The following is a 12486-nucleotide window of genomic DNA, read 5'->3' on the forward strand; positions in this document are numbered from 1 at the left end:
GCTTATGCAAGGCTATCACAAATCGTGGGTTTGTGTATTAATAAATATCAAACACAAGGAATATATACACAAAAATACAGAAAGATCCCACTGGGATAATACAAGAGCTTAACGACAGTCTGGCAAAGAGATCTGAAAACACGTCTGCAACGCATGACGGCTGAAAGCAAACTGGAATGTTTACATCCGGGCAGGCGGGTATTCCCTGCCCACCTGACGTTAGTTACTACCTAATAACCAGAGTTTAACGGCCATGTCCAGCTTGTCCGCAAGTAATTCCTAATGTAAAGGACCGATGGTTTGTATATCGTGTCGGAACAATATAGAATTTAGGCCAAAGGCCAAGCACTGGGACCTATGAGGTCACTCAGCGCTGAAACAGAAATTGACAGTAAAAGGTTTGAAAGGTGTAACAGGAGGAAAACCTCACAGGTGCACCATGAATCATTTTTAGGAGAGGGTGGAAAGTAAGACGTCAGAAAGAGAATATGAAAGAATGTAAAGTAAAAGGAACGAAAGGGGATGCAGCTAGGGGTCGAAGGGACACTGCAAAGAACCTTAAGTCATGCCTACAGTGCACTGCAAGAGCCAAAATAAACTTGGCTGGCAGCAGTGGGTGAGTGAGGGGTATTCTCACACTCAATCCCCATCACCATCACCTAATGACCTTATTACCAGATTTAACAACTGCTTCAGTTTGTGCTAAGGATAATCATATATATATATATATATATATATATATATATATATATATATATATATATATATATATATATATATATATATATATATATATATATATATATATATATATATATATATATATATATATATATATATATATATAAAATATATAACTCCTTTTTTCCATAAGAACAAATGAAAATTCTTCTGATGAATGTTACTGATCTTTAATAGCCCCAAGTCATGACTAACCTACATTTTTACAAGCTTTTATATAACTCGATTCTGCATCTGTCTGTCTGTCATCAAATGTTGTAACTCAATTTTCGACCTGTTCCTTTCGTCCGATGGACTTGAAATTTTGCATGGTTACTCAATTCCGGTGACATGAGCAAATGGATGTTACAGACTAAATACACACACAAAACAAAGCCACTACAACACCTTCTAAAAACATAACAAACATCTCACACGTCTCGAACTCTCGCCATACCCGCGAATAACTTCCTGCTGGGAAGAAAGGGCGTTGGGTCTGGTATGGTACATGAAATTTTCTAAGCGATGTCAGGCAGGGCAGCCGATCGAGACCACAGGTCTACCCCAAAGCCAAATCAAAAAGTCCTTCAAAGAAGGCATCGTGCTTACCCCATACAAAAATGGGAATAAAAGCACGTTAAAAGAAAAAGAAGAAGAAGATGATAGGTTAGCAGTGACCTCTCCCAGTATCTCAGGATTTGTATGAAACTCTTCGGATTTTTCACGACTTCTTTGACTCGGTAAATAACTCTTCGGATTTTTCAAACCTTCTTTGGCTCGACAGGACATAAATTTCGTTAGCTACAGTCATAAATCGGTTACAATTTCTGTCAAAAATAAAAAGTGTAAAATAAGAAAATATAAAAAAACCTTTTAAAACACACTTTTATTAAAGTGCACTAAAAATAAAAAATTATTTTTTGAGACATATCAGGATTTTCTTACAATTAATCATGTATACAAAAATGAAGGTGTGGGCCCCAAACATGGAAGGAAATGCTACAATGAAAAAAAATATATATATTTCTTTTCTCGTAGCATTTCCTTCCATGTTTGGGGCCCAGGTTTTTTATATTTTTTATAACATACGAAGCCATGTTCAATACTCTTCCTGGACACTGCAAATCACTCCATTTGGTTGGCACGGCATTAGTCCCGAACAGAACTTAATTTGCAGCACCAATGATTATGGTAGTGCTGCTTAAGATGCAAATCAGAGCTGTACTATTTTGTACTTGTAGGTTTTCTAGTACTAAGAAGATTAATTTTTTCTCCTTCCTCAGAATTCCAGTTTGTGAAAGACAATAGTTGCTTAATTCATCAGTGTGTGAAAGTTAAGATAAAACTCTTTTGCACGCTATAGAAAATCACTAAATTTTCACGAGGTTTTGGTTAAATTATTTTGCTAATGTAGATTTAATTAATCACCCAAAAAGAATCTGTTAAATCCTGCATGCATAATTATACACTTTACAAACAATTATAATAAAATACTGTCTATAGAAAGTTAGCCAGACGAGCAAAAGCTTCTCAGAAGAATATTTACGCTGGTTCAAAGATCTGTCTGTCCTTGAGTAGGAATTTCGATATTTATTGGCCAACCTCTAGGATAAGGATGATAATAATTCCACTTCGAAAAACCAAAAGATTTATTCGCTGCTATCAGCAGACCGGATTTTGTCCATGAGGTTCACTACATAACCTTTATCTTTCAAACAATATCGATTAAGAGTTCTTTCTTCCATGTATACAAGTTCAGTGTAATTCAAATGATCTTTTTTATCTTTCTTTCTCTCCCACTCCACAGCGACCATATCCAAAAAACTCTCTTGCAGAAACATTACAGCCATACTCTCTGATGTTAGATCCAGGCGGTTCACAACAAGGCCGTAGTTATTTCCTCCTGAATGAAGACAGAGATATGCTTCCAGACATTTCCGCTTGTATGAAGAGCCGTGGTGGACTTGCCACATCTGCGGATGGTGGGGTTCTTTGTTCAGGTGCAAATCGCAAGCCTTTGTCCAGACCGGGGAGTTAATGTCATGAACCCATCTCAGTGTATAACCTACAGCTTGTGAAAAGGCAAATTTTGAGAGGTCATGACGTTCAATGACCTCTTCTGGTAACTCTGGAAGGAATCTGCACAAACGCTGATAACTCTTCTTGAGCCAAAAGCGATGGTCTTTCATTTGAGAGAAATGTTCCCTCATTTTAAATTCTTCCCAAACTAAGTTAACTATGTCTTCATATCCTGTGATATTGAAAGAGGGAGAGGTGGGGGGAGTTTCTTCACTTCCCTCTGATTCCTCTGCAAAGTATATCCACTGGAGGTGAGTCTCCTCAATGAAAGCATCTTCGATCGCTTTCCTCAATATGAGATGCTCAATGAGCTTCCGGTACTTGGCATCCCAAACGTCCATGATGACCAAAGCAATGTTGTAATAAAAAGAAAAATCGGAGGCCTTTTCCAGCACTTCTTTTGGAACATCATTATTTTCCAGAGACTTAGCTCCTGCGAGCTTTTTCTTTTGCCGCTGAAGTTCCTGATTTTTACATTTTTCAATTCTGAACAACACTGGGCCTCTATCTCTTTCAGGCAGCGTCTTCATGAGTGTTTGTTCTCTCTCACTCTGAATCACATTTCTCCAAGAGTTATCCGATGATATGACTACGTTTACAAAATCAAAAATATTTTTTCGTTGTTCCTTGTTATATCGCAATAAAAACTTTTCCTCCATATATACAAGTTCGCTGTCACTGATCTTTTCACTTTTACCTTTCTTTCTTTCCCATTCGATCGCAATCATATCGACGTAACTTTCTAGCAAAAATGGCAGAGGCAAATAGCCATTCTCCAAATTGAGCTTTGATAAATCAATCCCATACATGCAATCACTACGAATTTCACTCGATACCTGAAGCCATTTTTCAAGCATTTGAAGTTTTGCTTTGGGGTTTATATTTTTGCACCACGCCTGAGGATGATGGGGTTCATGCTTAAGGTGAAGGTCGCAAGCAGCTCTCCAAATGGGGTGCGAGGACTTGTGAATGAATTTAAGCGTGTAGCCAATTGCTTGGCTGAAAGCGTACTTGCTCAGGTCATGACGCTCAATAATCTCAGGGTGGAGATCACTTAAAAAAGACTTTAGCCTTTCGTAACTTTTTTTAATAAGCATACGATGGATATGCACACCATCAAAGTGAGCTTTCAGATTGAATATATTCCACACTAGATCGATGATAACGTCATCTTGATCCTGAATCAGCCAACTGATGTCTCCACTTTCCTCTGCATCTTCATTGAACACGCAAATGAACTTGAAATCTTTTTCCTCAAAGTACTTCTCTTTGACGGCTTCCTTCAAGATCAGAGTCTCAGCATGTCGGAACATCTGCGGCGACCATAACTGCATCATGACCCTGGCAATGGCCAGGTTAGAGGCCTCAGTCTCGCTGTCCTTGTCTTTTTCCTTCGAGGGGGTCGCAGGGGTCGCAGCAGCAGCAGCAGCAGCAGCACTTGTGCCACCATGGTGGAATCTCTTTGGCTTCCCCTCATACTCATTTGAAGTGTTCTCTACATACTCCAGAGAGGTCTCAAATATGCTTTCTACTACATGATGAAACTGCTCAGGTACAGTTTTCTTAACTTCTTTGATAATTGAAGCGGCCATTCTCTGTGCTCATGTCATGATTAATCAGGCAGGATTTTCTCTTGCACTTCAACTCGCAATCTGGAATGATAAAGAAGGGCAAAGTAAGGTTAAAACAATCAATAATAATAAAATCTGTGCTTTTTTAAGCATCTAAAACCAACGGGGAGGGTAAAATCATTATCTACTCACAGAGCGAAAACACACCAAACCTTCACCGCCCCTCCCTTTAAAAGTTCAATGAATGAAGACCTGATTGCTGGGCAGTCACGTTTTCCGTCAAAACAAAACGCTAACACAAAATGGAAATACAGTAACCATGTGATATTTTTGTAAACAGAATTGACGTCTTAATTTACATCAGTATGAGAAAACGGAAATTCTACTCTAATAATTAGAGCTGATTTTTCAGCATCTGCCTGCATTCTGACGGCTTAACAGTGAGTTAGCTAAATAAAAACATAAGGTACTAGCAATATATGACATTGCCTTACTAATTGAAAGCAGAGTCTGTGACCGTACAAAACAAGTAAATAATGCGCCGAAATTTCTTCGCGGCAATCGAGTTTTCTGTACAGCGCATAATCACGGTCATCGAAAATAGATCTACCTTTAGGTGGTCTCGGTGTAATGCTGTATGAGCCGCGGCCCATGCAATTCTCAGCCGGCCGTGGCGGCCTGTGTTGTTGCATTGCAACAAGCACGATTATGGCTAACTTTAACCTTAAATAAAATCAAACCTACTGAGGCTAGAGGGCTGCAATTTGGTATGTCTGATGACTGGGGGGTGGATGATCAACATACCAATTTGCAGCCCTCTAGCCTCAGTAGTTTTTTAAGATCTGAGGGCGGACAGAAAAAAGTGAGGGCGGACAGAAAAAAGTGTGGACGGACAGACAAAGTCGGCACAGTAGTTTTCTTTTCAGAACACTAAAACAGACATAAACTGTGGTGCCCGTACTTCAAAATAAAAACTCAAATGAAGTAAAAGAACACTGAAAGATATCAACAGAACAATGTAATCAAGTGTAAATGAAAAAAACATGCAAATGATAAATATGACCATCTACGAAAATTATTGAATACTCTACGTAATATTAATCAAACCAGTTCACGCTGCCTATATTTCTTGAATGAATTATGATAACCAGACTGTATTTTTCCCCATTCAAACAAGGTACATGTAAAGCAGGGTTGACCATAGGAAGTACAAGCAAAAATGGGCAATAGCCATAAAATCTAAGTAGCAATTCGTGGTTACTTTACTTATATGCTAAAATAACATAATGCCTTTCCCATCAGGTGATACATTATGAATGAAATTAGTTCAACTGAAAAATGTAAAGTAAGGTAATTGCCATCCTTTAATTCACACACACGTGCATACATACATTTATACACCTTTACACCAAATATTAAAAGAGATAGAATACAACATTGCATCATATATATCTACAGAAATAATAATTACTGTATTATTAGTACTCAAAATGTGCATAAAGTACGTTCTCACGGAAAGTTTCTACATACCACAACATCCTCATAAGAGAGGAAAGAAAAAGGAAATTGCAACAGTACAACTAAATTTACAGAATAAGTAATAAAACATAAAAATACATAGTACATAACAAACTAACAAAAATGCCAACATCAAAAAGTAAACGATTAGGGAAGGCATGAAGACTGAAAATTCCATAAGCGAAGAAAAGTGAGGTGAAGCATGCCTTCAAGCAAGGGGGTACTGTAATGCATTGTACAGCGGATATGGCACATTTTTTGTGGTCATTGCTTGGCGTACCGCAACTAAACGTGGTATCTGTAATAACCCAGCTACATGCATAATGGTACCAGTATACTCCCTTCAATCATACAAAACATAACCGAAAGGAATTTCCAGTAACCCAACTGTCTGGAGAAAAGAAATCCACTGCATTTGAACTTAATATAAGCATACACACACCAAATTACATATAATTTTCTGACAAATCACCATCTACGCCACGTTCTTTCTGCTCTTACACTTCAGTTTGTGCAGTGCTTTCGCAACTGTACCAACATGTGTGTTCCTTTGTTTCAGCAGCTACAGTATACCTACCCACTTCTTTTATTCTGGGATCAAAGGCCATCGGGGCAAACAACCTCATGCCCTTTTCCAGCCAAGTTTGTAAAAAACTAAAACTGGGAAAACTTATGGTGTGGCTTAATCTCTGAGGAATTAAAGAGGTGGAAAGTTCCTGAACAGCATGATCCTAAGATTACCAATTTCCACAGGGAGGAGGTGGTTTCTCTTCAAAAACTATACAATAATTGATACGATAGTTTACAGCCCAATTTTTTTGCAAGGAAAAAAAAAAATCACGGAAATTATTAAAGTTTCAACTTTTGGATACACTGACTTGCCGCATTTAGGCATTTACCAAAACTGAAATTCATAGAACGCGATGGACAGTAGGCTATACTGTTCATTTAGTTCCTCTTTAGTCTACTAGATTGTGTTGCACTGTAACTCAATATCACAGACACTAATCGTGTTAGGTTCTTTTTTTTTCATTCACCTCCACTAACACTCATTATCTTGGGAGTCTCAACAGACCTACATCTTTTGAGATGAAACAAGTTATATTCAAAATTATGTAACTCAAACCACTCCCTGATGACAACTATAGTAAAAATGACATGCAAACCAGGTAGGCTATAGGCTACAGCAGGAAAAGAAAAATGTTACTTGAAGACAATGACCAGTCTGCTGCCAACTCAACAAAAACATTTTATTTTAATGAAAAGAATACGGGGGTTTGAGAACACCTTAACCATTTTCATTAATCACTGCATGATATACAAGAATCTAATAAACCTACTTTTATTTGAGAGACTCTAAAATGCCTAAAAAATAAATACAGTAAAACCACAATACCTGTCACTTTTATTCATCATTACATTTATATATTAGCCCATACAGGAAATCTAATGTAAATTACTACAAATAAAAAAACATCCATGATTATTAACAATACAATGAATACCAAAATCTCTGGCAACTGATTAATCACTGCATGCGTCTGCAATAATTCGCTTAGAACCTGGGGAACTACTCTAAATATAAACAGGCTATACGGAATAGAAAGACACTGAGACTTCAATTTACACATAATAGGCTCATGAATCCCCAATTTCATATATTTAGAAATACACACATTCAAAAAGTGCACTTCTATATGCGTGAACAAAGAACAAAATTTCATACTTCCATTGCTTTCTTTTCGACCAACACACCGCCCTCACAATGAGAACCATCACAAATGATTGCTGGCTGTTGAACAACGCAAGCTGAAAACCAGTAGACCACGCTGGTAACTACACTGTTAAGCGTTCGACAAAGGTGCTGAGGTTTAGTTTAGCCAGGACCTTAACTAACACATTTGACACTGCATTATACTACCAAAAACTAGCGGGAGGTGTCTTGTACAGTACACTGTTCAAAGTACCATTTCGACCAAACAATTAGTTTGAAAGATATTTGAGAAAAACGATGATTCGCGGTCCCTGAAATGGATAGTAGTCTTTAACAAAATTAATGTAATAGCACCTACTTACTTTCAAGCTTCTGAGATACACTACACTTTTACGTGATGTTATTCGTTTATGGTTCACGCACAGGTTGTTCACACCATTCTCTGTATGCACTAAAATGACTATATTTTTAACATTTATTTCTCTTCATATTCACAAAGCGACATCTGACGAAACGTCACAAAACGGGACGAAGTGACTTATGATGTTTAAGATATTTAATTAAACTGTTAAGCCAAGCGTTGTGGCGCTTGTGGCCATACATCGCTTATGACAATGAAAAGCGGGTGTTGGTGGGTGGTTGGACAGCAAAATAAAGAAATCAAGAAAATACAGATTACAGAGATAATTTTGAAGTGGGAGCTGGTGAGTAGTTGGACAGCAAGATAAAGAATCCAGAAAAGAAATAGATTAAGTACAAGGAGTTAGATGTGGGCTGAAGGAAAAACAGTTGAACTAAGAAGGCTGGACAGCAAGGAAGAGGAGATGGAGGAAGAGTAAATAGCTGAAGGTGCAGCTAAGGACAGCACCTTTCAGCGTTCCCTATAGCACACCACTTGAGGTAGAAAATGCACTAACCCCAAATGGAAACAGAATGGGCAGCGCATGACGAATGTGTAAGTCCAACCTTACACATGGCAGTGTTACCAGACAAGAGAAAATTTTAATCTTACGTCTGGCATACGTAGAAAACTTTTCGATGTTGTATATATCAGCACAGTCAGTTCATAGAAGGAATCCGTTTCTGTTGCCTGGTGGACGTACGCAAGTCCGCAACCAGTCTCTGTAAACCCTTTGGCACTGCACCACTCACTGCGTAAAGTCCTGTGCTGGCATAAAGCCAGCTTATTCTTAGAACACCAAAACGACTTGCTGTTGAAAACCAGTGATTAAAAAGCTTGTTCTCTTTTAAAACGTGGGCTGTGTGTGTGTGTGTGTATATATATATATATATATATATATATATATATATATATATATATATATATATATATATATATATATATATATATAATCTCACTTTTGAAAACTGTGCAATTATCATTTTTTATATGAAATTACCCTCCTATGGACTGCTGGCCAAAAGCAGGTGCAGGAGATTCAAGGACCCTATCTAGATGCCTATTAGTTTCCAAGAGAGCATTTTCCAGTTTTACAGTATCTTGACTTCCTAGCAAAGCCTATTTCATATGCAAAAAAAAAAAAAAAAAAAACTAGTCGCAAACTACCCGCATTTGTACTAGCGTATCATTCCAATATTTAAACCCACGGTCTAACAAAACTACCGTGCATTGATTATATATATATATATATATATATATATATATATATATATATATATATATATATATATATATATATACACATACATATGATTATTATCACTTTTGTACGTGATTCATTTGTCACACATTGCCACAGGTGAAGAATAATGAGACGGGGTGTAGGTCCTGACCTGTTTCGACTTTATTTCCAAGCCATTGACGAAGGACTGATACAGAGTATAGGAAGTCACAAATATGTATACTACAGGAACAGTACTGAATGTCGAGGTAGGAGTGGCATTCAAAACTCATTTGGCTAAAAAATCACAATATACTCAGAGTATATTGTGATTTTTAGCCAAATCAGTTTTGAAGGCCGCTCCTACCTCGACACCGGCCTGTGGGTGGTTATGTAGACTGTAACGGTTGTGTATGTTCGTCAGTACTGTTCCTGTAGTTATAGTAGGCTATACATATTTGTGACTTCCTATACTCTGTATCAGTCCTTCGTCAATGGCTTGGAAATAAAGTCGAAACCGGTCAGGACCTACACCCTGTCTCTAATTTTTTCACCTGTGGTAATGTGTGATACATACATATATATAATTATACATACATATATATATATATATATATATATATATATATATATATATATATATATGTGTGTGTGTGTGTGTGTGTTGTGTGTGTGTATAATCACATATACAAAGACAAATATAGTCAGGATCACTCCTAGTGCTTCATTTCCCCAGTGGGGAATCTGCAAACGATTCATTCAACTGTAGTTCTTTCATTATACCAGTACAATAGTCAGTTCCATAAGAAAGACAACACTGAACATTACCCAAAGTGCACTCGCAAGATGGTCAATACCAGTAGGGTAGTTCGCGAATAGTAACCATATCTGATTCTCAAAGATAAAACGTTTGTTCTGGTCAATATTTAGATGAAATGAAATGACGGGAAAAAAAAAGAGCCACTGTCAAACACCGTTGATGAATGCATTGAGCTCCTCTGGAACAAATCCATCCATCAGGATTTATTATGCTGCTATTGCTCTTATATGGTGTATTTTTTTGCAGTGCTCCTCTATAAAATAAATATATTTAATGGACAATTTTTAAATTGATCTGATGCATTCAAAGCGCTCATGAAGTAAGGCAAAAAAAGATTCATCCACATTTTTCACCAACAATAGGTTCAGTACCAAGTTTGGCAGCGTTATACCGTCGCTACAATAACGCTAGAAAACTTAAAAGACAAATGATTCGTGTTAGCCAAAAAAGCACAAGCAGTGAAGACTACATTCAAGAAGCAGTCAGCAACAAAAAATAGCCGATGCTGCCGCATTCATTTCTCTCGTGCTACGTGGGTCTTCCAAATTCTCATATCGGAACAAAAACACATATTGCTCCGATAGGGCCTATTAGTAAAACGAAACAATAAAATAATTGTTTCAAGGTTTTTGTCACATGATATATCTTTCACAATTTCGACGAACGGCTAAAGAATGTGCCAATGATTCATTAGTTGGCAACACTACCATAAACACGCCCTTGGGCGGGACTAAAATTCGTATCGGCTGCGTAAAACGTTTTGACGATTCGTCAGCACTCGCTGATAATTACACAACAGTTTTACTTTCTTTCCCACATATCAATGTTGTCTTATATAAAGAAAGTATTGAGAGTATAATAAGAGAATAATCTCTAGCATGTTTCGCGTCATGAATTCACGAAAGCGACTGGCGAGACAAACTTTCTGAAAACTGGACTTTCACATCAGGATTAAAGTTTTAAAAGGAAAATGTGGTTTTTCAATTAAACTAATTTAAAATACTTTATGGAACACTTAGATTAGTATAATGATAGACTGCAAGACATAATATCCTTTTATTCAGTAAAATGATTACCGGTTTCGGGCCAAGCTCACCATCATCACGTCTGGCAACAAAAACACGGGAAGAAACAACAAAAACACGGTTAGAAAAATGGAAAAATCGCCAAAAACATGTACGAACATTGGAATGCGGTAACAGAAAAACGAGGGTTAAAATATGGTAATGTACAAGCATAAAAAAACGAAACAAAGCAAAACTAGATTATGTTAATACCTGCAACATTAAAATACACACTTAAAATTCCAAACGGCATTTCTGTGGGCCTCTAGTTGTCACTGAGGGAATCTTTCAATTTCAAAGTGTAGATAGAGGCTTAGCATTATAGTCAGCCGGTGGCCGACGGGCTGTGGGAGCCAAGCACTGTAGAGAACGGAATGAGAATTTAAGCACAGCGGTGATCACCACTTTTTGCATGATAAAGTTTTGACACTGGATGGTGGTTTTGCTGAAAGCCTCTTTGTTCTAATGGATTTTCCAAGATCTTCAAACCACCGCCCATACAAAATGAGTATGTGAATTTTTGTCACTTGTACATGCGTGAAATTTTCTATATTCACAGACATTAAGCCCCAAATATAACTTCTACCTTCTACTGACCACATATTCATATTCACACATTTATTGTGTGGCTGACCCTTTTCCGGATAACACACGAGTCGGAAAAGGTAACGGGATATTCTAAGAAAATATATCGACGCATTAAGGAAAGTTCACTACTGGAAAAAGCATGGTACCAAGTGTTCTGTCACATTATTTCAGCACCAAATAAAGCAATTTTGGAATTTTTCTTAATGGGATTTTGCAAGCAAATTTTCCGTCATGAGACTTTTAGATACGCTTATAACTGTACAGCGAATGATTCTTGAGGGGAGAACAGACGGCAACTGCGGTGAACGACTTCCGAACGCACTACAAATACAACCATAGTCTCCCGACCTCAAGCAACGAGTGCGTCACCGTCACATGTGGATCTGTCGTCTCGTCCCCTGCCGTCACTCATTCTCCTGAATCTCCTCGCTCACTCAGCCAGGATCCAGAAAAGATGAAGCTTAGTTGCGTCGTGGGCCAATTGCCTTACACGACAGAAACGTTTTGTGTGGACAACTTCGCAAGTCTTTCCCGACTGTTGTGATGCATATTCTTGAACCGTCTCGTATTTAACATCAGATATCGTTAAAAAAATATCACGCCGAAGAAAGTATTAAGAAGCCTTGCCCTTCCACAGAGTACGGCAGTAAAGTACTGCTAAAAAATGAAAATTAATTAGATTTGATCATTCTCCCGTCAGTAAAGTACTGCTAAAAAATGAGAATTAATTGGATTTGATTATTCTCCCGTCACAGTTGTCCTGGCTATGTAAACTCCAAAATTAACAATT

At 37.5% G+C, this 12486-nt stretch overlaps 1 protein-coding gene across 9 annotated transcripts in view; it reads right to left on the minus strand.

The window, feature by feature from the left end:
* Positions 1-2355: 2355 nt before the first annotated feature.
* The window catches only part of LOC136847886 (uncharacterized), a 55987-nt gene continuing 45856 nt past the window's right edge, over positions 2356-12486 (minus strand). For 4 of the 9 annotated variants that reach the window (XM_067119901.1, XM_067119898.1, XM_067119897.1 and 1 more), the window contains one exon: positions 2356-4451. In XM_067119901.1, coding sequence (XP_066976002.1) covers positions 2370-4391 — 2022 coding nt within the window. In that variant the 5' untranslated portion in view covers positions 4392-4451 and the 3' untranslated portion in view covers positions 2356-2369. Of the gene's footprint in view, positions 4452-7614; positions 7639-7964; positions 8525-8614; positions 8721-11321; positions 12133-12486 lie in introns of those variants that run through there. The other 5 variants (XM_067119899.1, XM_067119902.1, XM_067119904.1 and 2 more) reach the window with 5 other exon arrangements.

Source organism: Macrobrachium rosenbergii, chromosome 17 (genome assembly GCF_040412425.1).
Source record: "Macrobrachium rosenbergii isolate ZJJX-2024 chromosome 17, ASM4041242v1, whole genome shotgun sequence".
Classification (NCBI taxonomy): Eukaryota; Metazoa; Arthropoda; class Malacostraca; order Decapoda; family Palaemonidae; genus Macrobrachium; species Macrobrachium rosenbergii.